The sequence below is a fragment of the Takifugu flavidus genome, chromosome 4 (assembly GCF_003711565.1).
Source record: "Takifugu flavidus isolate HTHZ2018 chromosome 4, ASM371156v2, whole genome shotgun sequence".
Lineage (NCBI taxonomy): Eukaryota > Metazoa > Chordata > Actinopteri > Tetraodontiformes > Tetraodontidae > Takifugu > Takifugu flavidus.
The window spans coordinates 9741832-9760693 of NC_079523.1; the positions used below are offsets into that span (position 1 = coordinate 9741832).

At 39.0% G+C, this 18862-nt stretch overlaps 1 protein-coding gene and 2 long non-coding RNA genes across 3 annotated transcripts; 1 reads left to right on the forward strand and 2 right to left on the reverse strand.

Moving 5' to 3' along the window:
* Positions 1-396: 396 nt before the first annotated feature.
* LOC130524120 (myosin heavy chain, fast skeletal muscle-like) lies at positions 397-10703 on the reverse strand. The gene is made up of 40 exons (XM_057029908.1): positions 10544-10703; positions 10089-10304; positions 9868-10011; positions 9640-9796; positions 9527-9554; positions 9306-9417; positions 9085-9177; positions 8944-9007; positions 8757-8855; positions 8548-8651; positions 8226-8364; positions 7974-8092; positions 7705-7854; positions 7438-7608; positions 7045-7351; positions 6809-6876; positions 6626-6713; positions 6418-6535; positions 6226-6349; positions 6015-6151; positions 5642-5897; positions 5320-5562; positions 5070-5246; positions 4842-4987; positions 4622-4712; positions 4097-4486; positions 3831-3957; positions 3617-3735; positions 3314-3510; positions 3055-3238; positions 2801-2966; positions 2376-2500; positions 1990-2298; positions 1707-1910; positions 1513-1638; positions 1264-1434; positions 1082-1186; positions 849-944; positions 628-765; positions 397-526 (listed from the first exon to the last, which is right to left on the reverse strand). The coding sequence occupies exons 2-40, from the start codon at positions 10290-10292 to the stop codon at positions 506-508; spliced, it is 5817 nt and encodes a 1938-aa protein (XP_056885888.1). The 5' UTR covers positions 10293-10304; positions 10544-10703; the 3' UTR covers positions 397-505.
* Positions 10704-11920: 1217 nt separating this feature from the next.
* On the forward strand, positions 11921-13574 carry LOC130524178 (uncharacterized). The gene is made up of 3 exons (XR_008950079.1): positions 11921-12056; positions 13122-13180; positions 13440-13574. It is a non-coding gene; the product is annotated as an uncharacterized LOC130524178 (long non-coding RNA).
* Positions 13575-15859: 2285 nt separating this feature from the next.
* Positions 15860-18259, reverse strand: LOC130524177 (uncharacterized). The gene is made up of 3 exons (XR_008950078.1): positions 18157-18259; positions 17820-17858; positions 15860-16120 (listed from the first exon to the last, which is right to left on the reverse strand). It is a non-coding gene; the product is annotated as an uncharacterized LOC130524177 (long non-coding RNA).
* Positions 18260-18862: the final 603 nt, after the last annotated feature.

An 18862-nucleotide genomic window follows, 5' to 3' on the forward strand; every position in this document is an offset into this window, starting at 1 on the left:
ATTTCAAAACACATTAAAGCACGGTCTAGGGACCTGTTACGGTGTCCTCTTAAGTGGCGTTAAAAGGTCACTGACTTTAGGTGTTTGGCCTCCTGTGGACACCGAGTGAAAATGTTGTCCAACAGTACATTTTAGTTGCTTTTGTAGTGGTGTTTCTCACCGACAGTGCCTGCGCATTGTTGGATCGCAATATTCTCGAGTGTGTCACTGCCAATTCGCGTAATCTTTGAATAAGGAATCCGGGGAGAAAAATGCCAATTTCAAAATGTATGTAATGTATTGTTGTTATTATGATTGTTGTTATTATTGTTGCTGTTGTCGTCGTTGTTTGGTTGAATGCTCATATTGAAATCATAAATGCAAATGATAAAAATAATCATTGAAAAGACAAGAAGATGCAAATGCATTTTTTTTATTGATTTGTTACATCAAGACACAATAAAGACGTAACAAGGTAATCATATTGTATGACTTCCAGTTACTTCTTGTTATCTTGAATTTGTCTTTACTCTTCTGATTCTTTAGTCTGAAATGGCAGGATTATGGCAGGTCAAACATTTGACCCAATACCCCCAAAAAAGCAAAAAAAAAAAATCACTGATCTAGTATCAGATTTATTTAATTTACCTTGACCTTGACAATTTCGCGACTCTTTACCCTCAGCTTGTTGACCTGAGACTCGGCGATGTCGGCTCTCTCCTGGGCCTCCTCCATCTCATGCTGCACCTTCCTGTACCTGGTCAGGTGACTGTTAGCCTGCTCCTCCTGTTGACAGAGCATAGTCAAGATAAAAGACATGGACCAAGTGACATGTTTAGAAAGTTCTTTTGAGAAACAGCTATGCTCACAGCATCCTCAGCCTGGCGCTTGTAGGATTTCATCTTCAGCTGCAGCTTGTCCACAAGATCCTGAAGCCTGACAAGATTTTTCTTGTCTTCCTCAGTCTGACAGAAATCAGGAACAATATATCATTAATATCTTTGTTATTACAGTACACTATCAGTACACAAGTGCTGTTTTTGTGACTGTAGTTTTATGACCACTAATGGTTTAAGTTTTTGCAGTACAAATGGAACTATACCTGATAGGTCAGCTCCTTAACTCTTCTCTCATATTTTCGCACCCCTTTGATGGCATCAGCACCACGTTTTTGCTCAGCCTCAACTTCACCCTCTAATTCACGAACCTTTTGTAAAGACAATGTAGTAATTTAAGATATGAAATAATGCCAAAAATGTGTAAATTTTAGCATGTGACACATACCCTAGCCTCCAGTTTCTGGAGCTGCTTCTTGCCTCCCTTCATGGCCAGATTCTCAGCTTCATCCAAACGGTGCTGCAGGTCCTTCACTGTCACTTCCAGGTTTTTCTTCATCCTCTCAAGGTGAGCACTAGTGTCCTGCTCCTTCTTCAGCTCCTCAGCCATCATGGCAGCCTATAAGTACAGTAATTTTGTAAATTAAAAAGTTCTGTTTCGTCACATAGCGGTCCCATATTCAACAAGATGGCTCACATCAGTGATGGCCTTCTTGGCCTTTTCTTCAGCATTTCTGGCTTCCTGGATGGAGTCTTCAACTTCACCTTGGATCTGGATTAAGTCAGCCTCCAACTTCTTCTTGGTGTTGATAAGGCTGGTGTTCTAAAAACATCATAGGCTGGGTTATATACTGGTATTCTGGTTGTATAACCACTTCAATCCTTATTCACCTGAGAGTGCAGCAGCCCCACACGCTCGCTGGCATCAACCAGCTCCTGTTCAGCCACTTTGCGGCTTCTCTCCGTTTGCTCCAGAGCTGCTCTCAGCTCCTCGATCTCAGCCAGCATCAGGTTGTTCCTGCGCTCCACCATGGCTACCTGCTCCTTCATTTCATCTTGACCTCTGATAGCTTCATCGAGATGCAGTTGCGCATCCTAAATAGACAGTTAAAATTAAATATATATTTTAGTCTGATTAAAATAGATTGTGTTTCTTTAATGAGGCGCTCTTCACCTTGAGCTGTCCCTGGACGTTCCTCAGCTGTTTCTGGGCTTCAGCTGCCTGACGGTTTGCATGGCTCAGCTGAATCTCCATCTCATTGAGGTCTCCCTCCATCTTCTTCTTGATCCTCAGGGCATCGTTCCTGCTTCTGATCTCAGCATCCAAGGTGCTCTGCATGGACTCAATCACTCTCTGACTGTTCCTCTTGATCTGCTCAATCTCCTCGTCCTTCTCAGCGATTTTCCTGTCAATTTCACTCTTGACTTGGGTGAGTTCCAGCTGTATGCGCAGAATCTTGGATTCCTCATGCTCCAGGGTGGCCTTACAGCAAAACATATAACGTGTTACTCCAGAGTCGTTAAAGGAGGCATTCATGTCACTATTTCGTCACACAATACCTCTGCCTCTTCAAGAGAAGTCTGAAGTTCACACTTCTCTGACTCTGCAGTCTTTTTTCCTTTCTCCAGCTCGTGAATGGTTTTCCCAGTCTCTCCAATTTGCTCGGTTAAATCAGAAATCTCCTCTGTAAAAACGTTGGTTTTGAGTTAAGTTTGATTTGTTAAAAAGGCATGACAATAATTTCAGTAGTATGCCAGGTTAATCAAATGGCCACTAAATTTCTGAAAAGAATGACTTTAACTTATCCATAAATTTTGATTCATTACTGCCTTGAGGTGTTCTGACAGATACACTTTTTTGTTGTTAGAACAATTCTGAACATTTATATAGATTTCTTTAAATTTATGGTCTTCACTGGTGCTTCATTTATTTATCAGAGAACTTACATATCCTGACTTGTTAAAGGCATCAAAATATTACATACGTTGCAGATTCTTGTTCTCTCTCTTCAGGGTCTCCAGGTGGTCCAGAGCTTCTTCATAGGAGTTTTTCATCTTGAACATTTCAGTGCTGAGAGAACGAGCTTCTTTTTGAGCTCCCTCCAGCTCGGCCTGGCTTTCTTCATACTTCTGCTTCCACTCAGCAAGAACCTGAGCAGATAAAAGAAATCCACTGAGATTTAGTTATTCACATTTCTTTTGTATTCATTTAGGCAGAAAAGCACAAAAATACTCTAACCTTGTCAAAGTTCCTTTGCTTCTTGTCAAGGCTAGCTGCCAGAGCATTAGCTCTGTCCACGTCGATCATCAGGTCTTCCACTTCACCCTGCAGTCTCTGCTTTGTCTTTTCCAGGGAGGCACATTTTGCATTCACAGCCTCAATAGATTCTTCTGCATCCTGAAGACGCTGAGCAAGCTTTTTCCTGTTAACGCACAGTTTTTTCTTTTAATTAAAAGTTAATGCTTAGAAACAGCAGGATTTTAGAGGTCCTCTTTACTTGGCCTCCTCCAGCTCCTCAGTGCGCTGAATGGCATCGGTCTCATATTTGGTTCTCCACTGAGCCACCTCGCTGTTGGCTTTGGACATTGAACGCTGCAGCTCAGCCTTGGCCTCCTGCTCCTCCTCGTACTGCTCTCTGAGGAGTTCGCAGTCGTGGCGGGAAGACTGAACAGCATGAGCCAGGGCATTCTTGGCCTTAAAAATTGAGACCATTTTTCATTAGCATCTCGATAATCTGATTTTGGATATTATTAGTATGTAACTACACATATAAATGTAAGTTCTGGTGTATTTTTCATACTTTAACTTCCTCCTCAATATGCCTCTTTAACTCTTCAATCTGCTGGATAAAAGCCTGCTTGCTCCGTGTCAGCTGAGAGACAAGGGTTTCCTTCTCATCCAACTGGCGACTAATTTCACCTAAGGAAGGTTTTAAAAAAAAGAAAAAAATGCAAAAATCATAGGATTTAAAGTGAGAAACTAAATTTTTTTCAAAGTTAATTATTCATTCATACCATTTTCTGTTTGCAGTCTTGCCCTTTGCACCCCAATGTCATTCAGCTGTCGCACATTTTCATCGCTTTTAGTTTTCATTTCACTCATTTGATCCTCAAGAGTGCGGCACAGTTTCTCCAGGTGGGTCTGAAATGAGAGTTGTTTTGGTGCAATGTTCCCGTATCTTAATGGAGTGGAGTGACCCATTTAAAAACATTTTCAGTATAACTTTCATTGAAATTTCTTGCTGAAAAATGATTGCCCCTTGAAGATTTCTAAATCTTACTTTTGATTTGGCAATAGCCTCCATGTTGCTTGACAGGTCGTCAATCTCCATCTTGTATTCACTTTTCTCCTTCTCCAGCTTCTGTTTGACTCTCTGGAGATTATCGATCTGCTCTCCCAGCTCTGCCGTGGTGTCAGCTTGCTTCTTGCGTAGAGCTGCAGCAGTGGCTTCGTGCTGCAGGGTGGACTCCTCAAGATCACGTCGCAGCTTCTGGAACTCGGCCTCGCGCTTCTTGTTCATCTCAATCTGAACAGACGTGGCTCCACCAGCTTCTTCAAGCCTCTCGCTGATCTCCTCAAGCTCCCTGGAGAGATCAGACCTCTGCTTCTCAACCTTGGCCCGAGCAGCACGCTCAGCCTCAATTTCTTCCTCTAGCTCCTCAATACGAGCCTAATATTAAATACGAAAACATGTTATGTGTGTATATATAAAAATGTTTCAGCATTGATGTCGCTTCTTTGTGATACAGTTGGAACATACACAGTATAGACAATGTCAGCAACTATAAAAGAAACCAAAACAAACCTGAAGTTCCTTGATCTTTTTCTGAAACTGAATACTAAGTGCTTGCTCATCTTCAATCCTACTGAGAAACTGACTTATTTCAAAGTCCTTCCTGTTGGGAGACAAATATTGGAAAGAAAATCCCCAATTTTTAGTTGTTTTTTTCAAATGCAATCATTTCATTGTAGGATTTTGCAAGCGTTGAAAAAGAATGTGTCAAATGTAAGTATCTCACACTCACTTCTTGATCTTCTCATCAGACTGCTGTTTATCATTCTCCAGATCCATTATGGATTCATGGGCCAGTTTCAGATCTCCTTCAAGCTTTCTTTTAGCTCTTTCAAGATCCATACGGAGCTTCTTTTCTTGCTCCAAAGAACCTTCAAGCTGTAATCACACGGAAGAGGCATGATTATTTTGGACTTATTTTTAAACAAGACTAAAGTCACTGCTTGTTTTTTCTACGTACGTCATCCACTTGCTGCTCCAGCTTGGTCTTGGCCTTAGTCAGAGTGTTGACTTTGTCTTCCTCAGCCTGCAGATCATCCAGGGTCTGCTGATGGGCCTCTTGGAGGGCTTTTTTCTCTTTGCTCAACTTTGCAATGGCTTCATCTTGAGACGCCATTTCCTCAACCAAGTTTTTAACCTGTTTTGATAATTATTTTATGTTATGGAAGAGTCCTGCTCTATAACACGGTGAAGATTTAAATGGTAAAAACCTTGTTCTCAGTGGCGTGCTTCTCTTTTTCCACTTTGGCGAGGGTGAGCTCCAAGTCATCGATGTCTTTCTTCAACTCAGAACACTCGTCCTCCAGCTTCCTCTTCTTTGCTGTGAGTTCAGCATTTATTTCCTCCTCATCCTCCAGCCTCTCAGCGGTCTCTTTGGCTTTGGCCTCCAGCTGGATTTTTGCTTTGATGAGCCCCTCGCACCTTTCCTCTGCATCACTGAGGGTCTCGCTTTCCTAACAGAAACATAAAACTTGAAAAATATCTAATTTTTAAATTTCTAAAATTCTATTTCCCATATCAATTTTAACTTACAGACTGAATTTGAAGCTGTAGATCGTTCTTCTCCTGCAGCAGAGAGACCATCTTCTCCTCCAGTTCCTTCTTCTTTGCCAGGGCCTTGGCCAGCTCTTCCTTGGTCTTTTCAAAGTCCTCTTTCATTTGTGCCATCTCTTTCTCAGCTTCAGCACTCTTCAGCAGAGGCTTGATCTTGAAGTACAGCTTCATCCATGGCCAGGTCTTCACATTCATGAAGGACCGGATGTTGTACTGGATTGAATAAATTGCCTCTCTGGTGAAAACATGTCAAAGATGCATCATGTTTGGCATAAATATACCAAAATAAATGTGGGAAATTAAGGTGAGCTATTGCATTTCTTTTGCCCTCAGATGCTTGAATGAACAATACCTGCGTGCCATCATCTTGACAAACTCCTTTCTCATGACATAACCCCTGCAGAGTGCCTGAGTCATTGTAATGAGGATTGCGAGTTTTTCATCTCTCATCTCCTCCAGCTGACCCAGAAGACCCGCTTTGAAGAAAACCTGAGTGTAAGAAGTCAAGATTTGTTATATTTGCAATTTCATAGTAATCATCAACATCATCATAAAAAAAATACCTTGGTGTGTCCAAATTTGTACTGAGTATGGTCAATATCAATGGAGCCCAAGAGTTTCTCAGAGGCTTTTTTGTTGTCAATAAATTGCCCCTCAGGGATGACGCTGGCATTCAACACTTTGTATCTAATTGAGGGAAATATTTTGTGATTATTTATTGTCAAGACTTTAAAATACTTTATATCAATAAATACCTCTGCTTGAAATCACCGTAGAGGATTCTGCTGGGGAAACCTTTCCTGCAGATCCTAATCCCCTCCAGTACACCATTGCACCTCAGCTGGTGGATGACCAGGAAGTTCTCCATCAGACCTTAAAGAGTGTGTATAAAAGTTATTCTCGTTTACATACTGCAGTTTCATTAACACCAAATATATAAATTTATTCTGCTCTTAGAATTACCAGGGGTCTTTGACTCATTTGGAATTAAACAGCGCACAAAATGTGGGTGTGTGCTCCTCAAGTTAGTCATCAGCTTGCCCAGATTCTCCTGAAACATAGAAAACGTTCAATTGTTCTTAAGCATTAAGGGATTCAGCTAATTGTAGTTACGTCGTGATGCAGTGATGCGTTTGTGATGCTTACTCTGAAGAGAGCAGACACTGTCTGGAAGGAGCCACCCTTTTTCTTGCCTTTTTTGGCTCCACCACCCTCTATCAAATGAAGATTGTATTTGATATATATTAGCCACAAATCATATTAGTAATGCTACAAAATGTATTTTATTCAGATTTTGTCATAATCGCCAAGTTTAAAAATGACCCATTTAAAATAATACAAAAACCTAAACAGATTTTGTCTCATTCTGATATAACCCTTACCTTCTGCTCCTGGATGAGCTGCATAGAGGTATGCCAACAGCTTCGCTGCAGACTTCTGGTAGAGCTGAACCACAGAGTCGTTCAGGGGGTCCTTGTTTTTGTCCAGCCAGCCAGTAACATTATAATCCACAGTGCCAGCATAGTGCACCAGGGAGAAGTGAGCCTCGGCTTTGCCTTTGGCAGGTTTGGGTTTCTGGAAGGGTGCACTTTTACCAAGATGCTGGTCATAAAGTTTGTTCTTGAAGGTCATGTCTGTGGCCTTGGGGAACATGCACTCCTCTTCAAGGATGGAGAAGATACCCATTGGCTGTAGAATGAATTGTAATTAGTCATTCAGATCAAACTCCTCCAAACATCAGAAGATTTACTTTGGTTCAGGTGCATGTGCCTCACCTTCTCAATCAGCTCAATGCAGGCAGCCAAGTCCATACCAAAGTCAATGAACTCCCACTCAATTCCCTCTTTCTTGTACTCCTCTTGCTCCAGCACAAACATGTGGTGGTTGAAAAACTGTTGCAGTTTCTCATTGGTGAAGTTGATGCACAGCTGCTCCAAGCTGTTGTACTAAATACATTTAAAAAGGACACAAAGTCAACAAAAGATTCTGGTAAACACATGAAGAACACGTGAAAGCTCGTAGGATCAGAAAAGTATACCTACATCAAAAATTTCAAAGCCAGCAATATCAAGGACACCAATGAAAAAGCTTCTTGACTGCTTTGTGTCCAGCATCTCATTAATTCTGACGACCATCCACAAGAACATTTTCTCATAGACGGACTTGCTGAGAGCCATGACGGAATTGTTGACCTGATTTTACAAATGAGAAGAAAAACTATAAAGAATGATGTTACATGAATGAATACAGGGATGAATTTACACCAGTTAACAAGATTTAAGTGGGGAGTGAAGGTGTTTGCACAGCATACCTGAGGGACTGTCTGACCTTTGGTCACAAACTCATTCCCAACCTTTACTCTGGGGTAGCACAGAGCCTTCAGCAAATCAGCAGAGTTCAGACCCATGAGGTAGGCGATTTTATCAGCCACTAGAAGAACCACAGAAATAGTCACATTGGACACATATTCTAAGATCACTTCAAATTAAACACTGAAATAAGTTTCTTTTAAAAAAGTAAAGCTGGACTTCTGTATTCCAGCTCACAGGTGTGGGTCTCTCACCCTCGGTGCCGTCTGGCTCAGCCTGCTCTTCACGCTGCTTCTGCTTGAACTTCATGTTACCATGATGCATCACAGCTCCAGTCAGCTTGTACATGCTTGCTTTCTCTTCTGCAGTGAAGCCCAGAATGTCAATGGCGGTCTGAAATAAGACAATAGTCCATCATTAACTTGTGTCATTACGTGAGGACTGTCTTTTAAAATAAAACTACAAAAACAAGCAAAGTTAATGTCCAAGATTGTGAAAATAATATTCAGAACTGACTGATTCATTCGCATAATACAAAGTGGTGACAATGAAAAGCCAAAGGAAAGTTGTTCTTACATCAGTAGCAATGAATTCTTCAATGTCATCGATACTCTTGACAGTGATTTCTCCGTGACTGATCATAGGAAAATCATATGGGTTTGTGGTGATCAGCAGAGCCTCTGGAAGAGTACAAATGATACAGTAAATACAGCAGAATGCAGTGTGTTTCATAAACCAATAACCATCTGTATAGACCATGTCAAAGATGTTAAATGATCTCCTACCGATCAGCTCAGGTTTGTGGCCTGTTGCAAGCTGATAGAAGATGTGGTAGCTCCTCTCAGCAGACAGCTGGAAGGTCACACGAGACTTTTCCAGCAGATCTATAGGAATTTGTGCAGTGATTAATATTTGGGTCACTTACTATCAAAGAAAATAACTAATCCTATCGTGATAGTTTCCCAAACTTACATGTTTCAATATCAGCTGAAGCCAGCTTTCCAGTTGTCCCAAAGTGGATTCTAATAAATTTACCCTGAAAAGCAGCAGATTAAACTGATGTCAGCAAACGATTGTTCACATAAAACAGCAACTTAAAGATAAAACACTTACAAATCGTGAAGAGTTGTCATTCCTCACAGTCTTGGCATTACCATAAGCTTCCAACAGTGGGTTGGCTGCAATGATTTGATCTTCCAGTGACCCCTACAGGTAACAGTAGTTAGATGTAGGGGTGCAAGTGTAGTGGTCACCAGCATCACCATGAACTCAATGAATGGGAAATGAAGAAACAACTGAATGGGCGCATATATATTTTCATTTATGTGGTTTACCTGCATTTTGCTACTGGATTGTTGTTCTTTCTTCCCTCCAGCCACTGCAATTGTTGCAAAGTACTGGATGACACGTTTGGTGTTGACAGTCTTTCCAGCACCGGATTCTCCACTAGGTGAAATGATGACATCATTACGGTTCTTAATTTATGACTTGTTTGACCCCCATAAAGCACATAAATCAAGATAAATATATGTCATTAAATAAAATTGACACTTACGTAATCAGGATAGACTGGTTTTCTCTATCTGAAAGATGTCAGAATATTATACAGTGAGATTGTAACATGTTTACAGGGCTGTATTCACACATCTTTTGCAATCTTATTGATACCTTGAAGCATGAACTGATAGGCGTTGTCAGAGATGGAGAAGATGTGAGGCGGCGCTTCAACCCTCTTTTTGCCTCTGTATCCTGCTACAACCACTGAATCGTACACTGGGAGCCACTTGTAGGGGTTCACAGTGACGCAGAACAACCCAGAGTATGTCTGTGGAGGCAGACAGGACTGTTAGAAACATGTCAGATCAGCTGATGCTGAGAAGATCCGCTCAGACTCACGTAGATCATCCATGCTGCATAACGCTCTTTGAGGTTATACAGCACGGTGGGCTCACTGAGGTGGGTCATCATGGCCATGTCCTCAATCTTGTCAAACTTTGGAGGGTTCATGGGGAAGATTTCATCGTCTTTCACAGTGATCGTCTGTCAGAGGGACGAAACATCATCATTATCAGCTCTGCAGTCATTTTCTTGATATTAATCATTGCATAGTCGCTCACCTTCTTACACAGAGTCTCTACTGTGGCTTTGCCACCTTCTTTCTTGATGAGTTTCCCTTTGAGGTACATCTCCTTGGGTTCAGTCACAAAATATGCTGTTTTAGCATCAAAGGGGGTGTTCTGGGCTTCAATCCTCTCTTTCTCTGGCTTCCGGAGGTAAATGGCCGCCGGGCCAAAGCACTCCATTTCTGGGTCCCTACTCATGATGGCTCTTTACTGCACAAGCACAAACAGTGAACACACATTAAATATTCAAAAGAAAAAATATATACAAATAGATGTATATAGTTAAATCCCTTAGTGTTTATTGCACTTTTAATTAGTGTATTACAGTAGCTTATTTTCTGCACAGTATTGTGAAATTAGACATGAAAGTGTGTAGTTATGAGAGTTTATACAGGTCAAAATCCAAATATACACTAACACACTCCAGCATAAATTTAATGTCTAACTACCTTGGCTGACACCAGTAGTGCAGGGCTGTTCTGGAAGATTGGCAGACTTCTGAAAAAGATATAGTCTGTTGCTTCATGTTGTCATCCCATTGAATTGATTTGAAAACCGTGCAGCTATAAAACATGATATCTCTAAAATCACATTGGTCTTTTATGTGTACTTCGTATTTAATATTCATGCTACTTAACCTAGTACAAAATACTTATTAAATATTTGAAGCAGCAAGAAACTTACCTTTGCAGGGTGCCTCTACTTAGTGATGGTTGCTCTGCCTTCTTATACTGAGTGATGGGAGCCAATCACATGAGGAGTTCTGTATTTGGTCATCATGTTGGGTTGTGCTGCGCTTGTGCAGCCATAGTTATTAATTGTAGCTGTGACATTGTAGACATAGTTTATGAAGCATCTTTCATGCAATATCATTTCCAAAATTTCTTCATTTTTTTCTTTCTTTCTTTCTTCTTTCTTTCTTTCTTTCTTTCTTTCTTTCTTTCTTTCTTTCTTTTTTCTTTCTTCTTTCTTTCTTTCTTTCTTTCTTAGATCTGTACAGTGTTATATGGTTATAAATACTAAATACTAATATATCATGGGTTGGTTGCTGGTACTATTGTGTGTGCAAATAAGGTGCTGATTTTGTTTTGCTGGTGGTCAAGTCTTTAGTTACAGGCAGTCCAAAGGTGTGACTAATGCATCTCTTTTATGCTCTTTGGCAGTACAGTTCCCCTTTGCAATGCTTTTGAGATCCTTGTAAAAAGTCAGTGGTATACTGTTTCAGAATCCGTACAAGTTAGAAATTCTTCAAAAAGAAGAAGACGTAAAAGAAATACCAATGAGCTTTAAAGAAAAGGAGGGATTTCCAGGGGATTATTTCTCTCAGCACTGTCAACAGGTGTTGTTTGGAGTGTTGTACAAGAGAAACTGATACGCTAAGGGGGCTATGCATTCTCTAAATGTGCAGCTGAGTGCTGGCTAACAGCTCTTCTTCCATTATGTTTCAAAAATTACATTAAGGTTTTCAACTTAGACTAAATTCAGTCATTTTGGGGCATCGCATTGATTTTCTGGGTGATGGTTGAATAAATACCCCACCAGAATATAGTTCACAGTAAGATAAACCAGTGCTAATACATAAAAAATTGGCTGCAGACCCATTAGCTACTGTTTCTACTGGAAGGTGTGGAAGAAATTCTGAAGTGATTACCAGCAAGATATAATGAGCCTCTGTCTTAAGTGTCACATGATACTCTGAAATCTTCTCTCTAATTAGGGCAAAACTCAAATATAGCAACAGGCTTCTGTTGATCCTCAAATTTATGCTCTAGAGGCTTATTGTTTTTTTTTTAAGGTCTTTTATCTGTCTGTCCTCTGTCTGTCTGTCTGGCAGGTTCTCTAACTCATTTGTCATGAAGAAACAACTGGGAGCGGGGTAACAATCTAAGTGGAGTGTTGAAGAACATTGCAGTTTACAAGCTGACTACAAAGAGCATGGATGTGCATTGTTCTCTTTGTGTTGTAAGTACTATTTTTCATTTATTCTGATTAACACCAGTAATATTTGAACAGTAATTAAGTTGTATTCTTGTTATCTGCACATGTACTTACTGCAGTGTCCGTGTCATTATTTTTTTGTTGTATTGTAGATGGAGTTTTATACCAACATTGTTTAATTTGGGTGTATAATGTAGTATTTCAACTATGTAATTTAATTGCAATTATCCTTCTGATTGAATTTAGAGAGGTTAACTGTCACATTTTTACCTTTCAGCACCTGCAATTCATCTGAAACATATGTCATTCACACTAATTCTGCAGCCAGAAATAATCATTTTCATCATCAGGAATATGTGTTATACCAATAGACGTTGTCATTATTTTATCTAAAATCAATCAAAGTATCAAAGTAAAACTTATACAGTAGTACTGATTTACTTTCATTCCCTGTATGATAATACAAAGTTGAGTTCTACATCTAAAGGTTAAAATTAGTTCTTAGTGCTGGAGGTTTGCCCCTTGCTCCTTGTTGCACTTGTGTAGACCTTCAGGGATTAGTGTAATAACTGTGGTAAGGGGGTGGTAAGGGGGTGGTAAGGGGGTGGTGGTGGTGGTGGGGGGGGGTGTCTAGTCAGGGACATCTTATGTATACTTATGTATACATCTTATGTGATACTTTGGAAAGCCCTGACCTGATGTAGAAGTTTAAATGTAAGGTTTTGACATGAATTCCACGTATTACTACAGTCAGAAAGTGTAATAATGTATATAAAAGAGGAGATATATTAAGTCTTGGAGGTGTGTGTTTCTGCTCTTGGTGTCGATCTGTGGGTTCTCATAAACACCCAAGGGAGCCTCAAGTTGCCAAGGTGCAAATATGCTGCTTGTGTTACCAGCTATTCTGTCATCATTAGAGCTGGTCTCTGAGCATTACACCATGTCATCAACCCACATATAGAATCAATTAATGCATAAAGTATTTTATCTTGTTTGTTAACTGGTGCCGTTTTAAAAAGTAATTAGTCAGTGGAAATGAAATGTCCCTTATTATTCAGTATCACAGTGGTGTTTGTCTATGTTTCACAGAGCTGGTCGGGAGGCGGAGGCGCAGCATGGGTGATTTCTCTCAGGCCATTTCACATATGGTATGATGGTCTAACAGATATAGATTTTCTTTATTGACCTAAAACTGTGCAGTATTATGATTCTATGTGTTTAAACATGCAATATGTATAGAGGGCTTTCCAAGAATCCCGTAGGCTATTTGCAATCGGACGATATATTCGCATTTTTATGTAATTTGTAGTGATCCATCGATCCGGTCAATGTCACTGACGTTTTAAAAGTTTTTGCAGATGCTGCTGTTGCATAGATCACTGATGGCTTGTGTTTTATCCATCTCAGGTACTTTGAATTTTGACTGCAGCGGCATGCCTGTTTGCTCGGTAATGATCCGAGATTTAAAAAACTTTAGTGCCCATCACATCATAGAGAGCGACTCAACACAAACTAGACAGAGACATAAAAGACACATTTAAATCAATGACAAGTGATCGTTTTTGCTTTATCAAAATAAGCAAAAAAGGCCATGTCTTTCTGGGTTAAAGGTTTTTTTGTCTTTATGACATTCACGTTTTGAGCTCTCACTATGTGATGACAATTGATTTTTTGAATCTTGAATATGAACAAACAGGTTTTGGAAAAAATTGCAGCATACTTGTCCTAGAAATTAATTAATTAAAGTAATGAAATAACATTAAGTTAAGATGTGGCACCCATTATTTCTGTCTCAAATCGTTGTGGTTTGCTCTGATTGAATTTTGAATTATATCTGGCCAGCCTTGAAGGGCCTCTAGAGGGCATTGATGTTTAACCTTTTTAGCTCACTCAGTTTGGGGCAAAGAAATGTCTAAAAAAACGTTTAACAATATTTTTTTTGATACTTAGATAAACACTACCTGAGTGTAGCCAGTAAATAAACAAGTTATTTAAATAGACATACTGTATTGCTCCCTCACATGATCCATGACCGGCCCCAAAAATCCAGATAGTGTAAAGCCTAAGGCTTCTTTTACAGTCACTAGAATGTAGATTTACTGTGTTTACTGAATTAATCAATATAGTTTGAAGGTATTGTTTGTAGCAGACCAAATAGGTTGGAATCCTACAATGGACTAATAATAGAAGTCTTAGGGTATGTTTCAAAATTGTGAAGATTATGGTGCATGACCTTTGACAATGGCTTTACAGGCATGAAAAAAACTTTTGTTAAAAAATTTAAAAAATTATATGAAACCCAGAGCAATGATTCAAATCATTGTAAAGATCCTCTAGAGGGCAATGTTTTGCTACATTTAAAAGTACAACGTTTGGCGACTACTTAGAATCTAAATCTAGAATCGAGATCTAAGTCTTAGATCTTTTTTTTATATATCTGAAAGCATGATTATATACCAATGCAATGATAATTATAGTAAAATTTAATAGTTTATTTTAATTTCAAAGTCTCTAATATTTTGAGTTAGAAGTACTCCTTTGGTTATGTAATATGGTGTAAGTTTTTTCTTGCCTTGGCTTTTACATATAGGAAACTACAATATGTTTTTCAACAACTGAAGTTATAATTAAGTGTGTTTTGAAGCTCCTTTCTTTTCGAGAAGACATCAGCAAGATAGATTTTGAAAGTATCTAACCAAAAATATCCAAGCCCCTCCTTTAGGCCTTCCTCCAAATCCTCTCCTTAGAACCCCATGAATCTCCAGTGTCTGATGCACTGACAGATCTGTCGCTCCAGGTGGGCCGCTGTGAGAAGAGTGTGAACAGCTAGTTTCTCCAGTCCTTCTTGGCTGCTGTAGCAACACTTGCTGTTGGGCTTAGGGTTGGTCAACAGAACACACTTTATAAATAGTGAATTGTGATCTGGCCAGTCTATATGAAGAAGACCATGCGAATCTGTATATCAGTAGTTCCGGTTAACATCATTGTCTGAACCTTACCTACCTCCACAAGGACTCAAAAATAGGCAGATGAAGTGTGGGTGGACCCAAGGTACACCAGTAGGCTACTGGTGTTAATTCCTCCATAAGCAGCAGCTCCCTGCAGCTGTTTGTCTGTTACCAGGGTTGCTCATTAATCCGTCTGTCCCTCCGCACTGGTCTTAACCTCCAGTTGACTCTGCCGCATGCCGTATATTTTGTCTCACATTTTTAAAACAAATTCTTTAGAAGGCACCAACAGCCTAAACATGAGAGAGATGTCAAGGTCAGTGACTGAAATTAGCTGTGTCAAAATCTAACAGACACCTTTCACCAACCTTTAAATCAAACAGCCTGCAGCTTTGACCACTGGGCAGGATCACTTTGTAACAAGAACTATGCTCTTGAAAGTCCTTGATCTAATTCTTATCTGGTTCCATTGTATTACTTTACTTTTATATCTATGTGTGCCAAAAATGAGGTCAGCACCAAATATCGAACAAAACAAGTATTTGTTGACACAGCAGATTGTTATTTTCTCATTGTCTTTTTTAAAAATCGTACCCAAATGTGCACGTCAGATATGATAAGACACAAAACACAAGTCCACCTTAAGACGTATTTTTTCCCCCCAATTTGGATTTGTAAGAGAACGTACTTTATGTGACTTTACCAACTAATAGAGAGTATATTATTTATCCACAGTGGATTCAAGCTCATCCTTGGACCTCACAAGGAAAAACATCGAAGTCAAATGGAAACATCCTCTTAAAAGGTTTTGAAAGATCTTGGAATGGAGGTAAACTACTGTGATTTCACATAGTTGTCTGTAATTTAAGTAGACAAAAATAACATTTTTATAACATTTTTAATAACATTCTTACTGAAGGGCAACATGTATCAAGGGGGCAGTTTTAGCTCAGTCTGTAATGCACCTGGCTCAGAAGCGCAGGGTTCTCCGCTGGAGGTGTAGACAAAGTTTAGAAGGTGTGCTGGTAGCAGTAGGAGATGTCAGGACACCATCAGGACACTGCCAATATACCCTTGAGCAAGGTACTGACAGGCAACTCATCCAGGGGTGTACCCTGCCAAGGCTCCAGCATCATCCCCCTGACCCCATAAGAGAAATAGCAGTTAAGGGGGGGGGGGCATGTAACATCCTGAACATTAAAAAAAGAAAAATTACTAACAACAGTTTTTAATTGCTCCTCTAATAACTTTATTTGACATTTTAAATCACACATTTTATACCACACAACGTATTCAACTATTCCTAGATGGAAAGTGTAGTACCACATACTGTCAAGAGAAATGGCAAGAATTATAGGCAATAAATGGATTGCATGTGTCGGCCAACCAACTTCATGGACTTTGAGACTCATGACTTTTTTAATATTGACACCAATCATGGGTATTTAAAATAGCCATTGTGTCGATGAGCACAGTGACTTCAGCCATAATACCGACTTATACAACTATATTATACAATATAGGTTATTACATTATACAAGTTTTTCTTTAACATTTTACTTTTTTAAAAAAAAAAATGGCAGCTATCAGATGACATATTTTGTCCCCAGCTGTTCTGATGCATGTGCAAAACTTCATTGCTGTTTATTTGTTATTTAGTCCACAGGGTTGCGTCTTATGACTATTAGCTGTAATATGCTTGACATTCTGCTAGTTTTTGAAGAAATAATCTCTAATATCAGAGCTACGGCTTCTTTGCCGTCCCAAGTTAGGCCTCAGGTCTCCGTAACTCCAAGTCAGGTTTTAACTGTCTGGTGCTCTGAATACAAGTTGATCCTTTCATTTACAGCAGTCATTATTGACTGATCTAGTCTGTAAGACCATTGCAATACTGCAGAAATATAGGATTAGAACCTTTCTATTAGCAAACCCACCAGACTTTAAAGAAAGATTGTTTTTCATCTCTCAGACATGTTTTAGCCGCCAGGTCTAAGTCAGGTATCCCCATCCAAACAAAATATTATCAGTAATCTTATCAATATAAGCTCAAGAAAATCCATACCATGCATTCCGGGTACCTATGCCTTGTGGTGGGGCATTATGAGATAGATAGATAGATAGATAGATAGATAGATAGATAGATAGATAGATAGATAGATAGATAGATAGATAGATAGATAGATAGATAGATAGATAGATAGATAGATAGATAGATAGATAGATAGATAGATAGATAGATAGATAGATAGATAGATAGATAGATAGATGGTGTAATAAGTCCACAAATATTAACATCTGTACCGCTCTTCATCAAAGTATTTTAAAATTTTCCAGATCGCTACAAAATTACGACAATAAATACCCACAAACATTCGGGCTCGCTCAAGTCTCATCAAAACACAGATGTAAAGTTTCCTTCACTCCTTTTTCTGCAGCCTGATGTTTCACAGCCTTTCTAGTGATCCACTGTACATGCAGGCTGTTGTCAGCTTTGGAAAACTGTTGCTCGGCAACAAAAGCAAGTGTACTTGATGTAGGGTGACAAGGTATCATGCAATGGAAAAATCTACTGTGATTTAAAGATGATATTATTTTTATGAAGCAGACACTTGATACAAGAATATAGACAATTTATCGTTCATATGTAGCAGTAATGGTTGGAAAACCAGAAGTCCTTTACTCACCAAATTACATAAAAGGTAATTTATTCAAACCATGTTTATGTGTGTAAAATTTTTGTGTGTAGCTTCAGGAATATACAAATTTGCTATAGTGTTATCTGAAATATTTTGTAAATATGAATTTACAATGCAAATTATGCACACACATCTCCACGTACCTTGTTATTCTCTTTCATGTCAGTTCTGCAGCATCACTGCTTCAAATATTCACATGCAGACAACAAAATAAGTTACACCTTTATGAAACATTTCCCATTATTGGCATTGTTGCAAATTATATATATATTTATGAATGAACAATATCTTAATGGAAATCCTTGTGTCAATCTGGTATTGAGATGTAGACTGTGTTTCCCAAAATTCTAACATAAAACTATAAAGATCGTAGAACACATCTAATAGTCTAATAGTCTGAACTTTCCACCAGTTGCTTAAAATTAAACTAACACACATGCAAATAGGGTGAATATCATAAATTTTAAGCATTTAACTTACGTATCTGCAGAGTAACATAGCTCTCACTCCCTTCCCCTTCCCTTTCTGCTTTTACCAATGGGATCATCTCTCCCACACAAGTGCACTTCTCACACACATGCACGCACGCACTCGATATTCAGAATGTGCTACGTAACACCTGCAATGAGGTGTCTTATTTATCACACACTTGGGAATATTAGCTGCTCTGGAATGCATGAGTGTTTGGGCGCATCATGTATTTGAGGGCATTTACCAAAAACTGGTAGATCATTTGCTCAATGGACAAAACCTCAAACTGTTTTGTTTTCAAAAAATATCAGTTATTGGTTGCTCTGTTCCGCTTTAGCTATTAAAAGTACAGAATCCCCATTTGAATGTTTGTTAGTGTAGAAAATTATGTGTTTTTATATCTGAGTGCTATTCACAGATCAAGTTGCCCCTCCTATCTCATATGTGCTTTTATTACTCACTAGAACATGTTAATTTGCTTATTTATACCACAGCAATGTGCTTGGAAATTTCCCAGTTTTATGTTGGTCTTTTTACAGTATAGACGTGCAGAATCAAGAAAATAAATAATTCTTAAATTATCTAAATAAATTGTATGAATTTAGATTTCATCATAAGGAACTATTATTTCTGTGTGTATTCTACATGTAAATATTTTTTTGTTTTACACATAAACTATATTAATAAATTGCAGAATTTGGAGGAAGTATTTTCC

What these genes read in the sequence shown, in the direction of transcription:
- LOC130524120 (XM_057029908.1), bottom strand. Translation starts at nt 10,292, where the DNA reads ATGAGTAGGGACCCAGAAATGGAGTGCTTTGGCCCGGCGGCCATTTAC. An exon ending in AGCACGCCACTGAGAACAAG is followed by an intron (nt 5,247 to 5,319) that starts GTTTTTACCATT and finishes TTATCAAAACAG; the next exon opens with GTTAAAAACTTGGTTGAGGA. An exon ending in AGCAAAGGAACTTTGACAAG is followed by an intron (nt 2,967 to 3,054) that starts GTTAGAGTATTT and finishes TTATCTGCTCAG; the next exon opens with GTTCTTGCTGAGTGGAAGCA.